At 44.5% G+C, this 26,633-nt stretch overlaps 1 protein-coding gene across 3 annotated transcripts in view; it reads left to right on the top strand.

Moving 5' to 3' along the window:
- The window catches only part of EP400 (E1A binding protein p400), a 3,509,270-nt gene that overhangs the window by 900,516 nt on the left and 2,582,121 nt on the right, over window positions 1-26,633 (top strand). For all 3 annotated transcript variants that reach the window (XM_044065578.1, XM_044065569.1, XM_044065563.1), the window contains 2 exons: window positions 690-744; window positions 17,311-17,400. In XM_044065578.1, coding sequence (XP_043921513.1) covers window positions 690-744; window positions 17,311-17,400 — 145 coding nt within the window. The remainder of the gene's footprint in view (window positions 1-689; window positions 745-17,310; window positions 17,401-26,633) is intronic.

The raw sequence follows: 26,633 nt of genomic DNA, 5'->3' as shown, positions 1-26,633 counted from the left end.
CCTCACTTTTGAGACCCATTTAACAAGTTTAATGACTCATTTCCTCTGGGGCTATAGAATCAGCTGTATTGGATAATTGCAACTGCAGTTCTAAATTACTTCCATTGATACTATTCATAATTTGTCCAGGAGACCTCTTTCTTTGAAAGTTTATAGGTGACTGCTAGACTAATGACCCCAAGTTTTGTTACCCTAGTTTTATTTTAAGTGGAATATGTAGGTTTGGGCATGGGTTGTCATTTCCTGGCTGATGAAACTTAGTTGTTGCAATGTCAGTGTGAATCATTATGGAACAATTTATTTCCTACTTTGGGCATCTTACATGAGTTTGTTTTTATTTAGTAGAGTTAACTACACTTTTTTGTTCATCATGAGTGCTGGTAGGTTGGTTGATCTCCTATCTTCTGCTCATTTTCCTTCTGTAACTGGTGTTTCACATATTCTCAGCACCAGCTGCTTTCTGCATTTTTCCCTACTCGAGAAAAGTGCATGCTATGAACTTGTATTTTCCCTTCTCATTCAGCCATCCAGTGTCTAAAAGCTGGTTCATTGTTTGATGTTGTATATGGAGCCTTGTTTTTAAACTGAATCCATTTCATTACCAGGCATGGTAGCAATCAGAAGCAGAGATGTTAAACATTTTAAGCTATACCTTTGGCTAATTTTCTGTTGTGTTTTGCTTTTTTAAGGGCTTCCAAACAAGTACAAAAAGAAAAGCAAGTGAGAATGACTTGGAGGAGGAAGGTTTGTAATCATCTGTGTACTGGACTTTTTCTACTTGTGCAACAATTTTTTTTCATTAATAAAATATGTTGCTTATTCATTTTGACGATGTACTTTGGACATCAACTGTAAATTGTAACTGGAAATGTATAAATTTGTTGAAGTCATTTTGTTTCTTTATAAATACAGTTAGGGTCTTTGTATTGTAAAATGTACTTCTAACATACAAGACATGAGCAGAGAGAGAGAGGGATCAGTTGAAGTGCACTTTGAGCCAACATGCAACTTCTTATGAAGATTTAAATACTGTCAGATATAAACAATTTTTGATGTCCTTCTATTCTCATGTTGCAGTATTCTTACTGTGGGATCCTCTCCCTCAGGTGACTCGAACGTTGGCTCCTATGCAAAACTCAAGCCTGGTTGCTGCCAGTGCATGGGATGTCACACGCAGGGCCATAAACCTGGGCCTTAAATGTGACGTATGCACACACAGACCTCAGAATTTTTCTGCTGCAGTCAAACATCAGATCGATAGCTTCGCTCCTCTTCATCAAGATGTCTAAAGTTAAGTACGCTGTTGGGGAATTCTTATTATTCTTTTCGCTTGAGCTTAAGTTGTTGCTTGTTCTTAGCCGATGTCCGCTAGGAAGGGGAAATGAAGATGCGGACGTAATTCCACACAAAGACTCGCATGAATTTTGCTTGTTCTGTTTAGGCCAGGAACACGACCATACCTCCTGAACCATTTGCCAGTCGTTTGTTCCCAAAACTCTCAGAAGCCGCCTGTCTGCCCTCAGTTTATACCTTGAGAACCAGAGGTTAAAGAAGCTAGCATTAAGAATGTATCCAGAGTCAGCCGACCAGGCCGAACCGCCAAGAAAAAAGGCCAAAGTTTCAAGGCCTACCACTTCTGTTCCTCCATTGTCAGACACCCCACCAGTTGCCGATTTAGGGGTTGAGGGACGTCCGCTTGAACTGGCCACTTCAGCGAATAATTCAAGCAGATGTCCCCCACCAATCGCCGATTTAGGGGCTGAGGGACGTTCGCTTGAACCGGCCACTTCAGCAACTACCCTTGACGAATCCACTTTTGAAGTACCGGTAGCAACGTCTATGGAGGTTATCCCTTCGTCTGCTATTGCCAAAGTCGAGGGGGACCAGGCTCTGCCAGATGACCGTCAGTGATGCAGGAATCTGATTCCACTTCTATAGCCCAGATCCCTGAAACTAGGCTTTCAGCTTCTACTAAATCAGCTCATTTAAAAAGAAGACAAAAGACTAAGCATGTGTCTTCTCCTCCGGAGGAACAACCAGATTGGCAGTCCTTTTCATAGTCATTGCTGCAGACCTTCATGGCCCTTAGGCCTTCAGCCTCTACAGCACCCACATTACCTGTACTAAGCCCCAAGCCTGCTTCAGCTACCTCTATCCTTCCTTCCCTCTCACAGGAGGAAGAAGCCTCCTTCTTAGATGAGTCAGTTACTTACACCCCAAATAGCTTCCCCGTTGGACTACTGCTCCCCAGATGACCATTGAGAGAGGCTCCACTCCTGAGGACATTACATTTGGAGAGGCTATTCCAAAAATGAGGGAGTATTTTAAATGGGATGCAACCCAGATGACAGAAATTCAAAAAAGGTATTTTGAGCTGCTCCAGGTTGAATCACCCTCCCAATCACCCATTCCATCAGTAATTCCAGCATACCTAGATGCATTTGCATCAGTCTCAAAGAATGCTGTCTCTCAACCACTTGCTCCCAAGAGATGTGACCATTTCTCTAAGGTCCCTGATGACCACAAATTTCCAGTAAAGCCCCCTTTGGTGGACTCAGCTGTGATTGCAGTGGCCCCAGGCAAGCATTCAAGACTTATTCCTTCCTCATCACTCCTGCCTTCAGACAAGGATAGCAAGGTAATCGACAGGCTGGGTAAGAAAATATATACCTCTTCCACTCTTAATGTTTAGGGCACTTGACTACCAGACCCATATGGTGAAATATGCCCTATATTTGGTATCACAGGCTTCATCCCTACTGTCCTCCTTACCTGACTACCCTAACAAGACACAAATAGCATCTAAGGTGTCCCTGGCATCTCAGGTTGCCAGACATTCTATAAAATGCAGGTATGATGCAGCAAAGGCCTCTGCTAGAGCTGCAGCATCTGCTTCTCTACTATGCAGATATCATGGCTTAGGCTCCAGCCACTGCCTGAAGACTTTTTTTTTTTTTTTTTTTTTGTGTCTTTTGGCTTTTCTCGGTTAGGGGTCGCCACAGCGGAACTCCGGTCCGCTAATGATTGGCAGTAGATTTTTATGTGCTGAGTTGCCAGCTCTGACGCACAACCTTCAGCGAAGGTATGCCCATTCACGCATATCTCCATGCAGAAGACGCTGTAGCTGAGAATCGAACCGGACAGCGTCTTACTGTGAGGCGACAACACTACCGCAGCACCACCACCGCAGTATTTAAATCTAAAATTTTGGATGCACCCCTGTATAGTAAACTCCTGTCTGTAAAACGGTCTGCAGACATGTTTAAGAACCTACAAGAGAAGAGTAAAGAACTCCAAGATCTGAAACACCTTCTAGTTTTCCCAGTAACAAAATTTTACAGAAATTATCCTGCAAAGACATTTGTCAGAACATCATCTGCTCCATCCACCTCTTCTACCTACAGACATAGAAAAGAGGCTAGGAAACAAACCTCTTCTAGGACAGCATCTTCTCAGCCCACCAACAGGCAGCCCTTTCAGGATAGAAATAATAATGTGTAACTTCCTCAACCACCTTCCCCTCTCATCCCGCTTCTCTCACTGTCTGCCCCTCTGGAAAGAAGTCATCTCAAACCACTGAGTCTTGGCAATAGTGGAAAAAGGAAACTTCCTGTCTTGGCAGGAAGAAACCCACTCAACAAGGGCACCCCCTCCCTCCCAAGAACCATCTCTATCTAATCCGTCACATTATCCAGGATCTTCTTGCTTACGGAACCATAGAACCTGTTCCACTAGGCCAAGAAGGGAAAGAATTCTACTCAAGGTTATTCCTGGTACCAAAAAAGACTGCTCTTGGAGGCCTAGCCTGGATTTTTCCTTGCTAAACTTCTTTCTGAAAGTCCTTTCCTTCAGAATGCTATCCCTTCAAGGCCTGCTTCCAGTATTGCTACTCAGTGCTTTCATGGCCACTTTGGACCTGAAGGAAGATTACCTCCACATCCCCATACACCAGAACCACAGGAAGTACCTACGCTTTGCTGAACCCTGTTCGCATTTTCAGTTTACTGCCATGCCCTTTAGTTTATCCACTGCACCAAGGGTCTTCACAAAGTGCCTAGCTCCAGGTATAGCCTACTGCATTACCAAGGGCATTCAAATCTACCCCTACCTAAGTGACATTTTCATCCTTGGAGAAGGGGAAGACACCCTCAGAAGTCATCTGCTCTTCTCCATGTCACTGCTCCAGAGGTTGGGATTCACACTCAACCTCACAAAATCATCTTTTTACCCAGCACAGGACAAAACCTTCGTGGGATGCAGGATATACGGACTGACCTGAGAAAGGCTTTCCTTCCTCAGGGCAAAGTAACCTCCCTGATCAGCCACTTCCAGGATCTTCTCCAGGTCGACCACTTGTCAGCCAGACAATTTATGTGCCTACTAGGCCTTATGGCAGCCACCGTACCTATGCTGCCACTAGCCAGGATGCACATGAGGAAATTGTGGTAGTACCTAAAGAATGTATGGTCACAACACAGCCACCCACTGGACTACCAGATACCCTTCCTTACATGCTTAAAAACAGAATTGAAGTGGTAGATCCAACAGGTAGAACTAAACCCAGTCCTACTCCTCCAACCCAGCATGCCAACACAATTTATGCACACAGATGCCTAAGATCTGGGCTGGTGAGTAACCATGAATGGCTTCAAGGTGCAAACCCTATGGCAGACATCCCTCCTGAGAAAACACATCAACGTAAGGGGAATGACTGCAGTCCACCTAGCCCTGCAGACTTTTCTCCCCGTCATGCAACCAAGTCTCCTACAAATCTTCACGGACAACACCACTGTAATGTGGTACATCAACATACGGGGGGGGGGGGGGGCAGGTTAGCAGTGCAAGTTTGGGTATTAGCCTCACGGAACATCATATCACTGCATGCAGTCTGCATTCCATCCTAGGGCAACCACCAGGCGGATGCTCTGAGCAGGTCATTCTCTCTGCATCATAAGTGGATGTTGAACAGAGATCTATTCCTAGACATTGTCCACGAGTGGGGCACACCCCAAATTGACTTATTTGCCTCCCCGCAGAACAAACAATTGAAAACCTTTTGTGCCAAGGATCCCTCCCCACTAGCTTGGAGAGTGGACGCGTTCGCCAGTTCACCATCTCGTGGAAGGGACTGTTTCTGTATGCCTTCCCTCCCTTTACTCTCATTCAGAAAGTCCACCTAAAAATCAAGAGGAATATGCCAAAAATCTTGCTGGTGATTCCCTTTTGGCCAAGGCAGCATTGGTTCCCCCTTCAGTTTCTCGTCAAGGGCAATCACCACAAGTTGTTTCATAAGGTGGATCCCCTCACACATCAGAAGGGATCTCTCATTCATCCACACTTGGAGATGCACTGTGTAACCCTGTGGGTGATAAACCTTTAGTTCCCTTCAGACACTGCTACACTGAAGACGTGCTATCTAGCCTGCAGGAGACCAGGAAACCCAACACACGGAGAGCCTACGTTTTCAAGTGGGAAAGGTTCTCCAAATGGTGTCTCCAAAGACATAGGGACCCCTTCAAGCGGGTGTTCCTCTAGTCTTAACCTGTGTGTGAGCTTATAGAATCCGACCTTTCAAAGGTTCATAGGTTGGTACTAGGCTATCGGCCCTAGGGCCTATGCAAGCCTAGCCATAACAATTCCCTGGATATTTCTTCCCACAATATTTACTTCTCCGGGCCCCTGTCTAGCAGGGCGACTGACATGATCCCTGGGGTGAATTTCCTATCTCCCATCCAATCATCAAGGTTCCTTTTGAAGAGGGCCAATGAGGCGCTCTGCTTGATATGTATTGGCAGTCTGTTCCAGAATATGGGGAGTCTCTGGGTCAGGAACCTATCCCTCCAGCATGTTTTGTTCATTGTGATGACAAGGTTTAGATCCCTGGAGCGTGTGGCTCTGAGGGATTGGAATTTCTTTAAGTGGAGCATGTCCAACAGCTCAGGGTTTGACATGGCCTTGTATGTTAAGCAGAGATCTCCTCTAAGTAGACGATATGCCACAGAGTATAGCTGGAGGTTTTTTTAGACGGTCAGTATATGGCATCTGCTTTAGGCCTGTGATTCTTTTAGTGAGGTATTTCTGTGGCCTTTCCAGCTGTTGCAGATGTATTTGTGAGGTACATACCAAATGGGGCATTATACTCTATAATGGGTCTAATGAGGGATGAGTACAGTGGGACAATGACCTCCTTTTTTCTGGATGAAAAGCCCTTAGTGATGAGGTGTGCCACATAGAAGGATTTCCTGATTGTTGTTGCAATGTGGTTATCGAAAGTGAGACCACTGTCCACCTGTGTCCCTAAGTCTCTCATCACACTTTTGATGTTAGTGTTAGGGGATAACTATACATTTCTTGGCATTAAGCTTGAGCCCATGGCTCTGGCACCAGGCATCTGTTTCTGTAAGGCCCTTTTGTAGAATATCCACATCATTTGGGGATTCAATAATGGCTCCTAGTTTGCAGTCATCTGCAAACCTTGTTAGCCAAAGTCCCTTAGTGTTGGCCTGTACTTCAGAGAAGTAGATGCCAAGCAAGAGTGGTCCCAGGACTGAACCCTGAGGTACTCCACTTGTCACTTGTCTGGAGCTGGATGTAGAGTCTGCAACTTTTACAGTCTGGGTTCTGTCAGTAAGCCAATTAGCAATCCATCGAGTGACGTAGGGATTTATGCCCAACTTAGTAAGTTTATCTATGATTCCAGAGTGGGGGATGGTGTCATTGGCCTTGGCGAGGTCCAGATAGGCTGTGTGGACTGCCTTACCCTCGTCCACAGCTCTGGAGACTGATTCGAAGAAGTCAGTCAGATTCAGAAGACAAGATCGGCCCTTCACAAACCCAAACTGGGTGGGGTCCGGTGTTTGAAGGTTGCCAATGTCTTTGTTTATAAGTTCCATGGTAATGCGTTCCATGCCCTTGCAAATCAGGCTTGTCAGACTGATGGGACGGTAGTTCCCGGGATCCAAGGTGGATCCTCCCTTGTGGAGCGGGATAACTGTAGCTGTGCGTCACTCAGTGGGCACGAAACTTGAGGAGAGGCTATGATTAAACATGACAGTGAGGTGCCAGTTCATTTTGTAGTTCATGTAGTACACAGCCTGGGATGTCATCTGGTCCCATGGATGCTGTATTCTTAGCTTTGGAGAGTGCGGTTTCTACCTGTGTGGCCGTGATTATCGGAATTTGGCAATCTTTTGGTACTGAGATGGGCCCTTTAGGGGGTGAGAGGGGGGTGAAGTTGGCACTAACTCGATCTGCCAGGATATTGGCAATATCATTGGGATCAGTATATTTAATGCCATTCTGTTGTAACTCAGAGCAGATGTGAGCATTGCTATTTAGATTCTTGACATAACTATAGAATGCCTTGTGGTTGTCTTTGGAATCTGGCAATTTTATTTTCGTAACTAGCTTTTGAGGATTTTATGAGGGATCTCAGCTTCTTACTGAGGCTGGTGAGGGAGTTTTTTGCATCCTGGGAGTTTCCTCTTTTTTCCAGCAGTTTCTTCTTTCTGTTGTATAGTTTGTTTATAGCAGCGGACCACCAGATTGGCTTCCTTTTTTTGGAGAAGAGCATCTTGGTTCTGTTTAGGATGGCACGATTCATGCATGAGTGGATGTGCTCGTAGAGTGCCTTAGTGTAGGATTCTGCAGTCGAACTTCCAGATCCCATCTGCATGGGTGTTGTGAAGTTTGTCACTTCTGACTTCAGTAGCTTGAGGTTGGCTTTGGAGAAGTTTTTTAAGGAGGTTTCCTTACTGGGGATGGGGGTGGGGGTGGGATGTGGATGTCAAGGGTGATTTGCTTATGGTCAGACCTAACCAATGAGGGGGTGACCACTGGTATGGAGCATCTATCTCCCATGTTGGTAATGACCAGGTCTAGGATATTGGAGCCCCTGGTGGGACAATGGATTAGTTGATCCAGGACAATGTATTAGTTGATCATATTCTTCAGTGAAGGTTCACTTATCTGCTGTCAGCCTTCTTACCTTTGGACCCTCCTCTACTCTCCAGATTGGATGTAAAACTATTCTTAAAAGGGGTCCTGCACATTAGGCCACCAAGGAAGCCTATCCCACCCCCTTGGGACTTAAATTATGTCCAGGAAAAACTTACACTTGCTCCTTTCTAGCCGGACAGCTCTACCTCCTTGCAGATGTACACATGGAAAACAGTTCTACTGCTAGTAGCCCTTACCTCAGCCAGAAGGGTCACAGAATTACAGGCGCTTATAGCATCCCCACCCTACACTATCTTCCACAAAGATAGGCTGACCCTTTGCACCAACCCCACCTTCAGGCCCAAAGTGGTCAATGAACTGTCACTAAGTCCGTCTATTTACTTACCACCTTCTTTCCCTCCCCAAAAAATGACAGTCAGAGAATACTACACTCCCTTGATGTCCACAGGGAGCTAAGGTTCTGTTTGGACAAAACTAAGAGCATTAGAAAGTCTAATCAGCTATTTGTGTCCTACCATCCCAGGGCCCTGGGCAAGGCAATATCCAAACAATCTGTCTCATGCTGGATAAGGAAAACCCTCTGCCTCTGCTATTCCTACCATGGGAGAAACATGCCTCATGGGTTCAGGGTACACTCTACAGGAGAGGTAGCTCCCTCTGGGCCTTTTTCAAAGGCCTGGACACAACTGCCATCATTGAGACAGCCACCTGGTCCTCAGTACATACCTTTTACCAAACATTACAAACTGGGCAATATCTCCAGAGCAGGATTTGCAAGGGCAGTCCTGCTGGGATTTCTGGAGTCTGTTACTTCTTCCTCCAACCTTCCTCTTTCTTAAGCTATGGTACTCTCCCACAGTAAGAATACTGCAACATGGAAGAAAAGGACATAGAGTAGTTGTGTAAAATCTTACCTTAACCATAGATGTCCTTCTCTTCCATGTTGCAGTATTCCATCCCTTCCATCTGTCCCCTTCAGTATGTTGCACCTGTCCATAGGGCATCATTTGACACTACCTACTGTATGGCAACACTGGGCAGTCAGTTACATTTCACTTGTCTAAAGGACATCATATGGCACTACCTGGACTATTGTCTGACTGGCAGTCCGTTCTGAGGTCTGTGCTTGCAGATGTCACATTTAAGGCCCTGCGTGTGATGTCCCCGTGCACTGGCAATAACCAAGCTTGAGATTTTGCTTAGGAGCTGAAGTTCGGGTCGCCTAAGGTGGGGGGATCCCACAGAAAGAATACTGCAACATGGAAGAGAGGGACATCTATGGTTATGGTAAGATTTTACACAACTATTCTTTATGAATGCATAGTATTGGTCTTTGCACATTTGATGTGTACTAGCCACTAGTCATTGAAGCTTTTTTAAAGTAATGTTGTTGAGTAATATTGCTAAGATTTCCTTAGCGATAAAAAGACTAGTTTATTTATTTTATTTATTTGCAGTTGGTTAGCCAGGATTGGGCCAAAATAACCCGTTTTCAATGGAGTCCTGGGGGGAAAAGCTCCAGTACATAGGTTACAGTAGATAATTCTTAATATATGCACAAATTGTACAATTATACAGATACAAGAAAAACAATTTTGCTAATAATACTACAGAAAGAACTAGACTGAATACAGTATGGTGATGAGATTAATGGGTAATACAAACTATAGGGAAAAGTAGTACTAAAGTACTGAGAAGTAACAACATATCTGGAAGCAATTTGTGATAATACTGAGGAATAATAACATATTAGGAAGAATGCACAAAGAATTGAGGAGTAGTAATGTATTAGGGACACAATAGAAGGAAGTGTGGCCTAGTATAAGGAAAGTAAGGAAATTTGCAGGAGGAAACAAAGGAAGAAGGAAGATGACTTTGCAAGTGTTAGTTATGTGGGGTGGGAGCAAGAGCATTCCCATTGGGATATTAGATATGAGTGAAGAGATCTTTTAAATATGAAATGGTTGGGGGTGGTGCGAATGGAAGGAGGCAAGGAGTTCCAAAGACGTGCAAGGCCATAAGAAAGAAGATTTTTGCCTGGGGGACAATTTGGTTTATATACCTCTAGTAGATTTTGATTGTTGGACCTTAAAACTCTAGCAGGAGTGTGTATCTTGAAGGTTGTTGAAAGGGAGGGACAGAGGGAGGGATTGAAAATGAGCTTATGCGTGAGATTTAGTTGAGTGTATGTGAGATGACTGGGTAGCTCTAGCCAATTTAGTTTTTGCAGAGAGGAACAGTGGTGGGTGGAGGACCTGAGGTTGGTGGCAAACTTTGCAATTTTGTTGTAGCAAGAGGAAAGTTGTGTTTTTAGTTGGGTTTTCACTTGAATTTTTTCCAATTAAGTTTTAGTATATACCTGCTTTTTGCAGTACATTTTAGTAAATCTAAGTAGCTGTGTTCCTTGATGCAAAATTCTGAAAAAGATTGACAGTGGAAAGGGACAGGGCATTTGTGTTTATAGTCTGCAATCTGTAACTGAAACTAAATAACATAACTGACATGCATTTCAGTTTAACATTGTAACAGTGCAGATGCAGTTTATCAAAAATACTGTTAGGTAGACCCATGTTTAACTCATCACAGAACCACTTGGGCATACAAACAGCTACATATGCTTCCAGCCTTCTCATTTAGAAGGATGTGCCCCTTGATTCAAGGGGAAGTAAATGTAATAAAAGCACTATAGTTTTACTTGAGGGGACTCTGCCATGCATTAAATGCCTTCATGATGAGCATATGTTAAAACATATTTTTACGTTCTCATGAGTTGAGACTCTGTTTATTAATTTGCAAGACTCAACTTCTGTGATTTTGGGACGACTTTGTGCTTGAGTACACAACACAGTTTCCTTAAGTGTTGAATTTTGCAGTGTTCATTATTCAATTTGATTCCATATGAGTTAACCTGGAGCTGGATCAGCAATGCATTGAGCCAGAGTAACAACAATCTCCCTCTGCTGAATACTGTGGCAATTCTGGCTGGCTATAGAATTGCGAGCATTGCAGTCTTCTCACATCTAAAGGCTTTGTGCAGAAGTACCAAGTTAATGTATTTGTGTGTGTGTGTTTTTGTTTAAGTGACTTTTGGAGGAAGGTAACATTGTCCCAGTGTTCCCACAAACTATATCCATATTTGCTTGTACCAAGTGTTTTTGTAACCTCTGTTAGGCTATGAACTGATGCAGATGTCCTTCAAGGATGCATCTGCAGTCCTTACAAATGGGTTGTCCTGTCGTCAGGCAGCCCTTCGGTCGGCCGGATTCCAAAGTCTGGGTCTGGCCTCGGCTGGTGTCGCACTTCACCCGACGTCATAGCTGCAGCTTTTCGGGTATAAAGGCATCAGCCGACGCCATTTTCCTCAGTCTTTCTTGCCGCGTGGCGCCCGAAGCAGAAGCTGTTCGCAAGTGCCGGTCGGTCAGATCCAGAGATTACTACTACCGAATACAAGACTTCTAAAAAGCTAAGTACCCCGTTGGGGACTCTTTCTTGCCTCAGCCGATGTCAGAAAAAGTGAATAACTGTTTAACTTGTGGGAAACAAATACCTCATAAAGATTTCCACTCTTACTGCTTACCTTGTTTAGGCCCAGACCACGACGTAGCAGCTTGTTTAGCCTGTGCTTCTTTTAACCGACGGACGCTTAGACATCGGTCGGAGTTTGCTGAACAGTTTTTCGGCTCTGATTTCGCGTACATTATGCCGTCGGATCCTCCGACTTCACAAGTTGCTAAAAAAACGCAAAGAAAAGGACCGACACTCGTGGTCCGCGGTTTCGGCCGAAACCGCGGTTAAGCAAACCGCGAGTGTCTCGGTTTCAGCCGAAACCGAGCAAGCGGTTCTAACTTCAGCCGAATCCATGCCTTCTACCGAGGCCTCTTCTAACCTGGTAGAATCGGCCTCTGAAATCCTACCTGCTGCTGTGGTTTCACAGGAATTATCGGACACCATTCCCCTGGATGTTTCAACCCCTGCACGTGGTGCTGCTAGGCCTCCTGCAGCCATGTCCATAAAGGCCTTTGCTAGGGCTAAAGCAGCCAAAACTTCTAAGTCTGTGCCTGTTAAGCCCCCCTTTCACAGGCCCAGTTCCAGTTCCCAAATGTTTTCTCTGGCAGAGGATCTCATCTCTTTAATAAGGGGATCCCAACCTCATCCAGACAGGGCCTCTCAACCACCTCCAGAAAAGAGACCTAGAGCAGAGCCCCCTGAACCAGTGTCCTCTGATGATTCCTCTGATGATTCAGACAATACAGACCATCCAGAGGCTCCTTTTTCTCCATGTGAAGACTCTGATGCTGAGGAGTCGATTCCTTCTGCCTCCCCACCTGAGGAATTCTCCTTTGGGGAAACTTTACATGCCATGAGGGAGCAATTTCAGTGGCAGGGACAAGATTTCTCAGACTCCAAGAAAAGGCTTAGGACTTTTTTGCATTTACCACAACATAGGCCTTTAGCTATACCTCCAGTTCTTTCTGTTGTAGATGATGCATTTAATGATGCTTGTACTGCTCCTGATACTTTACCTCCAGCCCCTGCTAAGCCCGATAGGTTCTACAGGGTCCCGGACACACATCACCATTTATACAAGGCTCCTTTTGCAGATCCCGAGACTATCTCCCAGGGGCCTAAAGCAGTAGCATCTACCTCTGTTAAAAATCCCCTCCCCTCTGAAAGGGAGTCCAGGTCCTTAGAGAGATGGGGTAAAAAAGTATACACCTCTGCTACTCTGTCAGCTAGGGCATTAAACTGTCAGTTTCATATGATCCAATATCAGGAGTTTATGCTTGATCAGTTAAATAAGAAACTGTCCTCTGATGAATCTTTAGATAATAAATATGTTCTACAAATGGTGCATAACATTCAACAGGTTAGTAACCATTCTTTAAAATGCGGCTATGATGTACTGGAGGCCTCCTTTAGATCAGCCATGACTGGCACAGTTATCAGAAGGCATGCATGGTTGAAAGAACAGGCCTTGCCGGATCATGTTAAAGCAAAACTATTAGATGCTCCTATGGATAAGGTCAATTTATTTGGTTCTCCTGCTCAGCAGGTACTGAAGAAAATGGAAGAGAAGGCAAAATCAGTACAAACAGTGAAAGATTTCTTACAGGTTCAGCCTCCAAGGTTTAGCAGGAACTGGCCTTCCAAAAATTGGTCCTTTCCAGACTCCTCTAAAGCACAGAGAGGCAGGAATAGGCGTTCAAGAGGCAGAAATCAATCCAGAGGTGGTGCCTACAGGAGACGCCAGTGGCAGGGTAACAACCAGCGAGGCACAGACGCAACTACTACTACTGCAACAGGACAATCACAGTGACTTGGCTGTGGCACTGCCTACCAGGGAACAGATAGCAGCACCCTTAGGCGGAAAGCTAGCCTTATTTTCAAAAAACTGGCACTGCAGCACAAGGGACAAATGGATTTTGCAAACTATAGACCAAGGTTACAGGTTTCATTTCCATACTTTACCAGGAAAAAGAGGAATGCCAAACCTACCACCAAACCAAAAGACAGAAGCTCTAAAACAAATAGCTCAATTAACAAGAATGAGAGCTGTGGAAAAGGTACCATCTATGGAACAAGGAAAGGGATTTTACTCCAGACTCTTCCTGGTACCAAGAAAAGAGAAAAATTGGAGGCCTATTCTTGACCTGTCCGCTTTAAACACATACATCATTGTTCCAAAATTCAAAATGCTGACCCTACAGCCACTTCTTCCCATGCTGGGCAAGGAGTCTTGGCTGGTGACTCTAGATCTCAAGGAGGCATACCTGCACGTCCCCATACGACCAAATTGCAGAAGATACCTCAGATTTCTTGCAGGATCAGAGCATTATCAATTCTCAGCATTGCCCTTTGGCTTATCTACTGCGCCCAGAGTGTTCACGAAATGCCTGGCATCAGTAATCGCTCATTGCAGGCTTCAGGGAATCCAAATTTATCCATACCTGGACGACTGCCTGATACAAGCGGACAACAAAAACAAACTAGCAGAAGACTTACAAAGAGTCATTTACTTGCTGCAAGCCCTGGGATATACAGTCAATATAAAAAAGTCAAGGCTGACACCATCCCAAAGAATAACCTTCTTAGGTGCAGAATTGGACACAACAAAGCAGATGGCATTCCTAACTGCAGAAAAACAAGAACAACTTCCTCTCTACTTCTTGGCATTAACAAAGCAGAACCAACTAACAGCAAGAAAGGTACTACAAGCCCTGGGCTTCATGGCATCCTGCATAATTCTGGTCCCTCATGCCAGACTGCATATGAGAAAGCTACAGTGGTACCTGAAGAATTTATGGTCTCAACACAGGCACAGCCTAGAAACCAAAATACCACTAATCCCATGCCTGAAACAAGAGTTCCTATGGTGGGCTCAGGCATGTCAGTCAAACACAGGTTTGCCCTTTTACAGCATTCTACCAAGCCAAACCATCACAACGGACGCCTCAGACCTCGGTTGGGGGGCCCACATGCTGGACTAGTGCATACAAGGCCTATGGACTCAAGATCAGCTGCACCTGCACATAAATCTAAAGGAAATGCTGGCAGTAAAACTGTCAATCCAGAATTTCAGACCATTCCTCCAAGAAGGGCAGTTGATGATAAGGACAGACAACACCACAGTCATGTGGTACATCAACAAACAGGGAGGCACTCATTCATATCCTCTATGCTGGATGGCACTGGACCTATGGAATATGGCTCTGAGCTACAACATTCAGTTGCAAGCAATTTTTGTACTGGGAAAAGAAAACATCCTAGCAGACATATTAAGCAGAACTACCATGGATGCCCACGAATGGATGCTACACCCGGACATCTTCAAGGCCATCACAAGGAAATGGGGACTACCACAAATAGACTTATTTGCATCCCCACTCAATCACCAGCTCAAGAAATTCTGCACAAGGGCGTACCACCCACTTGCTTGGAAGGTGGACTCTCTATCCTTCAGTTGGAAAAGCCTGACAGCATATGCATTCCCACCCCTTCCTTTGATGCACAAGGTGCTATTAAAAATCAAAGAGGAACGTCCAAGGATCATTCTGATAGCTCCAGACTGGCCAAGACAACATTGGTATCCATTACTGAGGAGCATGTCTCGGGGACAAATGTGGACACTACCCCTGAACCCATTGCTGTTAACACAGAACGGCTGCAACACCCTGCATCCAAACCTGAAAACTCTGCAGCTGACTGCCTGGAACATTACATAAGAGCAACTAACCCAAATTTATCACAAAGGGTTAAAGACATTATCCTTGAGGCCCGCAGACCTTCAACAAGAAGAAATTATGCAGGAAAATGGAAAAGATTTCTCATTTGGAGTACTGAAAAGGGAAAAGATGTGTCAATGGTAAACATAGCCAACATCCTGGAATACTTGGCAGAGCTCTTCCATACAGGCCTGTCCTATTCCTCCATCAAGATACATGCATCAGCTATTTCGGCAGAATACAGCTTCGATCCCCCTGTCTTCTCGCATCCTCTGCTCAGACAGTTTCTGAGAGGAATTAAAAATGTAAAACCTCCTAGGAAACCACCATTGCCAGCATGGGACTTGAACTTTGTGCTAGAAAAATTGACACTTCCTCCTTTCGAACCAGCAGCAACAGCAGAACTACAATACCTATCCTGGAAGACTGCTTTCCTGCTGGCAATCACCTCAGCAAGAAGGGTTTCTGAACTACAAGCTTTAATGGCAGTACAACCCTTCCTGATCTTCCATCAAGACAGAGTGTCCATGAGAACAAATCCTACATTTATGCCTAAGGTGGTATCCAGAGTGTCTTTAAACCAGGCCATCCACCTACCTACATTCTTCCCCAACCCACAGAACAGGGGGGAAAGACTGTTGCATACTCTGGATGTACATAGACAGTTACGCTACTACCTGGACAGAACCAAGGTCAATAGAAAAACTGATCAGCTTCTGGTAGCATATGCAACAGGAAGGGAAGGAAAAGCAATTTCAAAACAGACAATCTCCAAGTAGATAGGAAATTGCATCAGATTTTGTTACTCCTACCATGGAAAGCAAACTCCAGAGAACATAAGGCCTCATTTTACAAGGGCTACAGCCACTACCACAGCTTTCTTACGAGGAGTGGCTACCAAGGACATTATAGAGGCTGCTACTTGGACCTCCGTGCATACATTTGCCAAGCATTATAACTTACCCTTATACTCTAGATCCCGAGCAGGATTTGCCACTGCTGTTTTGCAAGGGATCCTAACAACACCATAATTTATTCTTCCTCCTCCCCTAGTTTGGCTATGATATTCTACCCATTTGTAAGGACTGCAGATGCATCCTTGAAGGACATAGTACAGTTTTGTACCTACCATAAATGTAGATGTCCGAATAGGAATGCATCTGCAGTCAGGATTACCCACCCTCCTTCCCCTCTGAGGTATTCCTAGGGTATTTGCCCATCTAATAGCTAGCTGGGGGGGATCTATTATGGTGTATTTGTTTGTATATATGTACATACATGCTTATTTTTTGTGTTTGCTCTCTATTATTTGGAAACATTGGCATTTATCCAAAATTTAGCTATCCAAGAGGGCAACTGGCATCTGGGGCAAGAAACACTGAGGAAAATGGAGTCGGCTGATGCCTTTATACCCGAAAAGCTGCAGCTATGACGTCGGGTGAAGTGCGACACCAGCCGAGGCCAGACCCAGACTTTGGAATCCGGCCGATCGAAGGGCTGCCTGACGACAGGACAACCCATTTGTAAGGACTGCAGATGCATTCCTATTCGGACATCTACATTTATGGTAGGTACAAAACTGTACTTTACCTAAACTGGTGCCCCCTCAATTCAGAGTTGAGGACCAAAAAAAAGACTTACTTTCTTTTTTTTTTGCAAGCTACTTGCTATAAAAGGTAGAAGCAGCTTGACCACACACTGAGCACTTCAGCGTTGACTGTAAATGTGGTATGAGTAATCATTTATGAAGCTGTGATGTGTTCATGAATTCGTCAGTGCTGGTACTGCACACCTGCACTGTCTGCTCCTTTCAGGTTGTTACCCTGGCAGCCTTCATAACTTAGTTATGGCTCTGAGTAGACTGTAAGAAAGTTTAAACTTCCCTATTTTTCTCATTGCCTTACTCCCCGTTTTAGTTCCAGTTGTACATCATTGACTGGTATGAATGTAACCTTTGTCCTTACTACTCATGAGTGCCATTTTGCCACCTTCAGTGTCACTAGATCTGTGTTAATATAATATTACATAACCTGTATTTCTGGTTCCCATTCGCTAGTTGCCCTTTTGTTTGTTCTGTACATTGCTTTCACATAGGTTTTTTCTGCACTAACTGCTGACTTCTGTTTAGTTGAAGATGAGGAGGAAACCATTGAAGAACAAGAAGATCTTGAAAAGTCTACAGACATTGAAATGGAACTGGCTGAATTGGCCAAGGACGGTATGTGTTTCTTGAATCGTTCATGTTGTAAATTTCTTCTGTTTCTTAAGCAGACAGGGTGTGGAATAGAATATTTCAGCAATGTCTATGAAAAGTAGCATATTTCTATTTTTTTAAGGTGGGTTTCACAGAGTCCCACACTTTTTTGGAAGCCATTTTGTTTACATTTTGTGTAGTTTCCATACTTTTTGTGAACATTGTGTTTAATGAAAGCTTTTTTAAGTTAAAAGTTGTGCTGCTGCTGAAAGGTATTAATCCATAATGTCAGATATATGTCAGCAGTATATTTAGTCAGTCACTGCTTTTCCTCATTTCTAGCTAATTTGGAAAAGTGACACTGTTTGCCTGTGCTGAGATGAGAGGAAGCACCCAAAGACTGTCAGCCTTGGAAAGTTGAACAAGAGAATTATAGACTGCAGCTGCTTAGAGGGAGGATGGGGGTGCGAATAGCATTGCACATCTCTTAGGACTGGAGCTGTAATTTTGAATAACGTAGGGTAGTATCTCCATGTGAAACATTTGCGTTTTGAAGTTATCTTTCTTTGCAAATATTTCAGCAGAAATTACATGTTGTGCTGTCTTGTTCCAGACATCACCTTGCAGACTTTCTTTGCATTGTCAGTACTGAGGATTGGTAGGATGATCTTTTGCACCAGCCATTTGGAACATTTATGTCAATTACATAATTAATGATGTTCTTCGTGTTTCACTGTTGCAGTCATCACACTTGGGTTGTCTGCCTGCAGGTAGCCCTCAGTCGGCCCGAATACCAGAGTCTTGGGATTTCTTTGTCAGATGCTGTCGTCTCGTCCATGACGGCAGGTCGTCAGGGGTATAAAACATGCAGCTGTGATGCCATTACATCAGCTTTTCTTGCCGTGCGGGAGCCCAAAGCAGAAGCAAATTGCAAGTGCTGGTCAGCAGCTACCTGAAATTTTCATTCTTCGAGTTTCAAACCTGAAGTCTTCTAAAGCTAAGTACCCTGTTGGGCATCCTTTTTTCTTGCTCTAACCAATGTCAGAAAAAGTTAACAATTGTCTTGCCTGTGGAAAGCAAATACCTCAGACATTTTCATTCTTACTGCGTCACCTGTTTAGGCCCAGACCACGACATCCCTCGCTGTCAGTTTTGTGCCTTGTTCAATGCCCGAACTATTCGTCGTCAGCCTATTTTTGTCTCTAAATTCTTTCGCTGTCATTCTCCTTATTCCAAAATGGCTTCAGTAAGCCATCCGACTACCAATCTTCCAAAGAAAAACGCAAAGATAAAGACAAAGACAGACTGCATAGGTCCAAAACTGCAGACGAAGCTATCATTAAGCTAGTCGCCAGTCTGCCGGTACTCAGTGAGGCGCTTTCACAGCCCCCGATGTTCTTCGTGTTTCACTGTTGCAGGCATTACATTTCGGTTATCTGCTTGCAGGTAACCCTCATTCGGCCTGATTAACAAAGTCTTGGGTCCTGCGTCGGTTGCTGTCCCTTCTTTCATGACGTCAGGTTGTCAGGGGTATAAAACATGCAGCCGACGCCATTACATCAGTTTTTCTTGCCCCAGATGTCAGGTGCCCCCCTAATGGGAAGCAATTAAATATAAAAGTACAAAGATATACCTCCAACAAAAAAGCAAATACACCAAAATGGCTTTTAAGCAAAGTAAAGGAAAGTAGAGGTATAGCCAAAAGAAGTTAGGGGGCAGGAGGAAGGGTAACCAGGACTGCAACAGTGAATACACTCAAACATCTACATTTATGGTAAGTGTACACAGCTGTACTGTGTTCTTCGTGTTTCACTGTTGCATTCATCACATTTGGGTAGATTCCTAAAGCTGTGGTTGGGAGGAGAAATTTAGATAGCATTAGGGCCAGCTATAAAGCCATGCAAGACTGCAGTGGCAAAGCCAGCTCTGGATTTAGAGAAAATTGGCAAATGGTAATGCTTGGTGTAAGTATGTACAGAACTCCAGGTAGCAGCTTATAGGATGTCCCTGGTATGGGTTCCTCTGAGAAAGGCTGTAGAGGCAGATGCAGCCCTGGTGGAGTGAGGTCTGATCCCCTGGGAGATGGGTTTTCCATGGTGCTTATAGCAGAAATGAATGCAATGGCTTATCCATTTAGAAATGATTTGCTTTGAAATAGCCTTCCTCTCTGCCCCTGCAGCAAATGCCACCAGGAGTTGTTCAGATTTCCTTTGAGGTTTAGTCATGTCCAAGTAGAATCTAAGTTGTATGTGCATATCTAAGGAATGCAATATCCATTCCCCTTTATTCTGTGGGATGGGAAAAAAGGTTGGCAAATGAATGGACTGATTAAGAGCCACACTGGATACCACCTTGGGCATGGAGGATGGATTGGTTCTGAGGGACACCCTGTCCGCATGAAAGATGATGAAAGGCTCCACTGCCATAAGGGCCTCTAATTCAGATACCCTTTAGCTAAAGTGATTGCTAACCCTTCTAGCTGAAGTGATTGCTAACCCAAATGTAATGACTGCAACAGTGAATACACTCGAACATCTACATTTATGGCTAAGTGTACACAGCTGTACTTTACCCGCTTCTACAGATTTGCAGGCCTCTACTGAGACCCATTTGGAGTCCTGTATTCCGCAAGATGCTTCTTCGACTATAGAACCTGCAGATGACTCTACCTTGGTTGGGTCTGGAGCCACTGTGCAGGCACCTGCTTCTGAGGGTGTATCCAGACCTTCCGATGTTCGTATTAAACCATCTACTTCATTAATGACTAAATCTACCAAATTTCTCAGGCCCAGAGTTCGCACTATGCCTAAGAAACCAACTTCCAAAGCACATTCTCAAGCTCTCATGCCACAGAAACAAATGCTTAGAATGGCAAGACCTTATTACTTTAATTAGGGGAAGCCAGACTTTCCCTTCTAAAAGACAAAGAATTGATTTTCCTTCTGATTCTTCAGACCTTGAGTCTTATGACTCTGACCCGTGTGATTACCAGGACATATCCTTTTTTACGTATGAGGCCCCCCCCCGGGGACCTTTCTTTCGGTGAAACCTTGCGTACCCTAATAGAGCATTTCCGCTGGGACTACCCACAGTCCAAAAAGAGACTCGGGAATTTTTAGACTTGCCTCAGCATAGGCCTCTAGCTGTTCCCCCTGTCCTGGATATTGTAGATGATGTCTTCATGGAATCCAGCCTTACCCTTGATACTTTACAACCTGCTCCTAGAAAGCCTGACAGATACTAGAGAGTACCTGACTCTCAAAAATTTCTCTCTGAAAATCCCACTGAGGATCCAGAGACCATTTCCCAGGGACCTGAAGGTATTAAGGCTTCTACAGCCAAAAACCCTACCCCTTCGGACAGGGATTCTAGGTCTCTAGACAGATGGGGTAAGAAGGTATATACCTCTGCAACTCTTGCCATCAGGGCTTTAAATTGCCAGTATCACATGTTGAAGTACCAGCAGCATATTATTAATCTAATTAAAGAAAAAAATATTGTTGATTCCTGATTGTGCAGAAAATAAGGACTTACAAGACAATGCAGTCTGCTAACCAAGTTGCTAAACATACTTTGCTTTCTGGTTTTGATGCTTTAGAAGCATTTTGCAGGGCTGCTGTCATTGGGTCTGTTCTGAGAAGGCATGCTTGGCTGAAGGAACAAATCTTGCCAGACCATGTCAAGGCAAAATTAATTAATGCTCCATTAAACCAAGAATGTTTGTTTGGCTCTAAAGCAGTAGTCATACTTAAAAAGATGGAGGAAAAAGCTAAATCCATGCAAACTGCTAAAAGATTTTTTACAGGTACAGCCACCTAGATTCAGTAGGCATTGACCTTCAAAAAACTGGTCCTTTCCAGTCCCCTCCAGACCTTCTCAGCCCAAACCCAGGGGCAACAGACCACAAAGACTACAGTCTCAGAGTATGCACGGATCTAAACAATGGAGTGCTCCCTCCTCAAAAACTGGGAGTGTAAGCCACCCCCCTATGGAAAAAGTTCACAATGACTTGTCTTTAATCCTTCCCAGCCATGCCCAAGTACTTGCAACCCTAGGAGGAAAACTCGCCCTGCATGCTAAAAACTGGGAGTCTATTACCCAGGACCGATGGGTCGTAACCATTGTATCCCAGGGATATAGATTCTATTTCGACTCTCTGACAACCCCAAATGGATTGCCAGACCTTCCTCCAAACCAGTGAGACAGAGGCCCAAAAGCAAGTACTTTCTCTTCTCATTGTCAGGGCTATTCAACCTGTGTCAACAGAGCAAAGAGGACAGGATTTCTACTCCAGGCTGTTCCTGGTGCCCAGGAAACAGAACTCTTGGCGCCCTGTTCTGGATCTGTCAACCATAAACGCCTTCTTGGTGGTACCAAAATTCAAAATGCTTACACTCCAGCAGCTCCTTCCTATGCTAGCCAAGGACTCCTGGCTAGTCACTCTAAACTTAAAAGAAGCTTATCTGCACATCCCCATAAGGGAATCTTGCAGGAAATATCTCCATTTCAGGGCAGGCTCAATGCACCATCAGTTCTCTGCACTTCCCTTTGGATTATCTACTGCGCCCAGGGTATTCACAAAGTGCCTTGCTGCAGCCATTGCTTACTGCAGGCAGTGAAATATTCAAATGTACCCGTACTTGGATGATTGCCTGTTTCAAGCGGACAGTCAGGAATTGCTACTTCAACACCTGACGTTTGTAAAGAGACTCCTAACTTCTCTGGGGTATTATACCATCAATGAAAAGAAACCACATCTGGTACCCAGCCAAAAGATTGTATTCCTGGGAGCAAGCTTGAACACAACTTCCCAGATGGAATTTCTCACTCCAGAAAAACAGGTTTATTTGACAACTTATTTCAAACTACTGGCCACCCAAACCCAGCTATCTGCAAGAAAAATACTGCAAGCCCTAGGGTTCATGGCCTTGTGTATTCTGCTGATTCCATATGCAAGACTGCATATGAGGAAACTTCAGTGGTACTTAAGAAGTCTCTGGTGTCAACATTCCCAGGACCTGGAAATCGTGAATGTTCATCGTGTTTCACTGCTGCAGTCACTACACTTGGGTTATCCTGCCGTCAGGCGGTCCCGCAGTTGGCCAGAGTTCCAAAGTCTTGGTCTGGCGTCGGTTGCTGTCGCCTCTTCCCTGCCTTCAGTGCGCCAGGGGTATATAAGATGCAGCCGATGCCATTTTCTCCAGTCTTTCTTGCCGCGCAGTGCCCGAAGCAAAAGCAGTTTGCAAGTGCCGGTCGGCCGACTCCTGAGATTTTCGAATCCGAATTTCAGAACTGAAGTCTTCAATAAAGCTAAGTACCCCATTGGGGAAACTTTTTCTTGACTCAGACCGATGTCAATAAAAGTTAATAATTGTATTTCTTTTGGGAAGCAAATACCTCATAAGGATTTTCATTCTTAATGTATTCCATGCCTAGGCCCTGACCACGACGTCACTAGTTGTAGGTTTTGTGCTAGATTTAACAAATGCACTATTCAATGTCGGTTTGATTTTGCTTTGCATTACTTTGGCCGAAGGTTCAGTTATACAATGCCGTCAGAACAACCGATGACCGGAATTCACAAAAAGCGCAAAGACAAGGATAAGGACAGGCATCCGAGGTCCAAAACAGACGAAGCCTCTTCTAGGCCAGTCGCTAGTTCTCAGTGAGGCACTTTCGCAGCCCCTGACACCCGCTACCTCAGAGCCACAGGCTGCCTCCGACTCCCACGTGGAGACTACTAGGCCTCTGGAAACTCAAGGTATTGGGCCTAGGGGAAACTAATCCCTCAGATGGGTCCAGAGCCGCTGAGCAGGCACCTGCGTCTGATGGTATTTTCAGACCTTCATAGCTTACCTTCAAAACAACAACCAAGTCTAAAACACCATTAAAGACAAAGAAACAAGTACAGCATTCTCCTGGACAGGCCTCCATGCCTAAGAAACAGATGCTCAAAATGGCCGAAGACCAAATCACTATGATCAGGGGTTCCCATCCCCTCCTAATAAAAGGCCTAGGCAGGATACAGACTATGACTCTTCTGATCAGGTTTCCATTTCCATTTCCTCTGACTCCTCTTCAGATCAGGGATACTCTATACCCCCCTATGAGGACTCTGATGCTGAAAAATCCATTCCTTCAACCTCTCCTCCTGAGGATTACTCTTTTGGGGAAGCTTTACATGCCATGAGGGAGCATTTCCATTGGGAGAGCCAGGATTACTCAGAATCCAAGAAAAGGCTCAGAGATTTTCTTTTATTGCCTCAGCACAGGCCCCTTGCTATTCTGCCTGTGTTAGATATTGTGGATGATGTGTTCTCCGAATCTAGTTTAACCCCTGATTCTTTGCCCCCAGCTCCAGTCAAGCCAGACAGGTATTACAGAGTCCCCGACTCTCACAAATTTCTCTATAAAAACCCTGCTGCTGACCCAGAAACTATTTCCCAGGGTCCCAAAGAGGTAAAGGATTCCACTGCTAAAAATCCAGTCCCCTCTGACAGGGATTCTAGTTCATTGGATAGATGGGGGAAGAAAGTTTACACTTCTGCAACTTTAGCAGTAAGGGCTTTAAATTGCCAGTTCCACTTGCTTAAATACCAACAATATTTAATGTCTCTGTTAAAACAGAAAATGCTTACAAGCTCAGAAGGTCCTGATTTTAAGGAACTGCAGGATTTATTGCATGCAGTTGAACAAGTGGGAAAACATACTCTGCAATGTGGTTTTGATTCATTAGAGGCGTCTTGTAGAGCCGCAGTTACAGGATCTGTGATTCGAAGGCATGCTTGGTTAAAAGAACTAAGTTTACCTGACCATGTTAAGGCAAAATTATTGGATGCTCCTTTACAGCATATCATCTTATTCGGTATTAAGGCAGAAGAGGTGTTAAAGAAAGTGGAGGATAAAGCAAAATCTATGCAAACAGTGAAGGATTTCTTACAGGTACAGCCACCTAGATTTAGCAGAAATTGGCCTTCAAAAAATTGGTCCTTTCCAGTGTCAGACAGACCACAAAGAGGCAGATACAGACTCCCAAGAGGCAGATCTCAGCCACAAGGCTCTTACAGACCACGACAGTGGGGTGCTTCAACCCAAAAGGAGGAGAAGACAAGTCACAACCTTATAGGAAACAGTCCCAATGACTTCCCTTTCCAAATGCCAAGCACTTACCTTTTGGAAGCTCCCTTAGGGGGAAAACTAGCACTTTTTTCTCAAAATTGGCATATCACCCAAGACAAATGGGTACTGAATATTGTGTCTCAAGGTTACAGGTTCCACTTTCACACTCTACCAAGGCCAAAAGGAATGCCAGACCTGCCACAAAATCAATGGGCAGAAGCACAAAAACAAATCACAGCCCTCATGGACATGGCCACAACAGGAAGAAGGACAAGGATTTTACGCAAGAATTTTCTTGGTCCCCAAAAAGGACAAAGCCTGGAGACCCATACTGGACCTGTCTATTCTAAATACTTACCAGGATGTTCCGAAATTCAAAATGTTGACTTTACAGCAACTTCTTCTCATGCTAGACAAGAAGGCTTGACTTGTTACTTTGGACCTCAAAGAGGCATACCTGCATGTCCCAATCAGACAAAATTGCAGAAGATACCTCCAGATTCATAGCTGGCACAATGCATTACCAATTCTCTGCACTACCCTTTGGCTTATCTGCTGCGCCCTGGGTCTTCACAAAATGCCTGGCACCAGTAATTGCATTTTGCAGAAAAAAAGGAATTCAAATATATTCCTACTTGGGTGACTGCCTTATTCAAGCAGAGAGCAAGGACATTCTACTAACTCATCTGGCGTTTGTAAAAAGATTACTAATTGGCCTAGGATACACTATAAACGAAAAGAAGTCAAAACTAGTGTCCTCACAAGAGATAATATTCCTGGGTGCAAGCTTAAATACAACTGCCCAGATGGCTTATCTCACGCCAGACAAGCAAAGACAACTGACTCAGTACTTTCAGTTGATGGCAACAAAAACCCAACTCCCTGCAAGAATAATTCTGCAGGCCTTGGGGTTCATGGCATCCTGCATACTACTAATACCATATGCCAGACTCCATATGAGGAAGTTACAATGGTATCTAAAAAGTGTTTGGACTCAACACTGTCACACTTTGGAAGGAATAATGCCACTTATTCCCTGCCTACAACAGGAGTTTCGATGGTGGGCACAGGCATGTCACCACGACAAGGGACAGCCTTTCACTTTACCCACAGCCAGTCAGACACTAACAACAGATGCATTGGATTACGCTTGGGGAGCTCATATGGAAGGAAAATGTATTCAGGGCAAGTGGGCCGCAGACCAAATGCATCTTCACATCAATCAAAAAGAGATGCTAGCTGTACAAAAGGCCCTGACAGCTTTCAAGGACCTTCTGCATCCAAGACAACTTTTACTAAAAACGGACAATACTACACTTATGTGGTACATAAACAAGCAAGGGGGCACACACTCCTACCCCCTCTGCAGACAAGCCATGACTTTGTGGAATACAGCACTGACTTATCAAGTTCATCTGCAAGCACAATTCCTGCCAGGAAAGAAAAATACTCTGGTAGACGACTTAAGCAGAAACATCATGGATCCTCATGAGTGGAAATTAAACCCACAAGTATTCAGCATGATAACTCGGAAATGGGGGTGCCCAGACATAGATCTCTTTGCCTCCCCTCTGAACTGCCAACTGCTGAAATTCTGCACAAGCACTTACCATACACAAGCATGGAAAGTGGACGCTCTCTCATTCAGCTGGAAGACACTAAATGTTTATGCCTTCCCACCACTGCCTCTCCTTTCAAAGGTACTCCTAAAAGCCAGACTACAGAGGCCAAAAATGATCCTGATTGCCCTGGACTGGCCATGCCAGCACTGGTACCCAATCTTAAAGAACTTGGCTCAAGGCTCAGCATGGATTTTACCTCAAATTCCTCATCTTCTGACTCAGCAAAACAATCAGATCCTGCACAGCCAGCTCAAAACCTTAAATCTGGTTGCATGGCAGATACTTAGTCAAGCAGACAACACCTCTCTCTAAAGCTGTTATGGATGACATTTGGGAGACCAGGAGGCCCAGCAACAGGAAATCTTAGTCAGAAAAATGGAAGATATTCTGCGCCTGGAACCAGGCTCAAGGCCTTGACCCTCTTGTTTCAAATATTCCTCAGATATTACAATACTTGACTGAGATGCTGGACAAAGGCCTATCCTTTTCATCTATTAAGATCCACGCCTCTGCCAT

This window comes from Protopterus annectens, chromosome 1.part0, assembly GCF_019279795.1.
Source record: "Protopterus annectens isolate FY-2018-M chromosome 1.part0, PAN1.0, whole genome shotgun sequence".
Classification (NCBI taxonomy): domain Eukaryota; kingdom Metazoa; phylum Chordata; order Ceratodontiformes; family Protopteridae; genus Protopterus; species Protopterus annectens.
The sequence above is the reverse complement of the archived record's forward strand: the minus strand, read 5'-3'. Positions and strand labels throughout refer to the sequence as shown.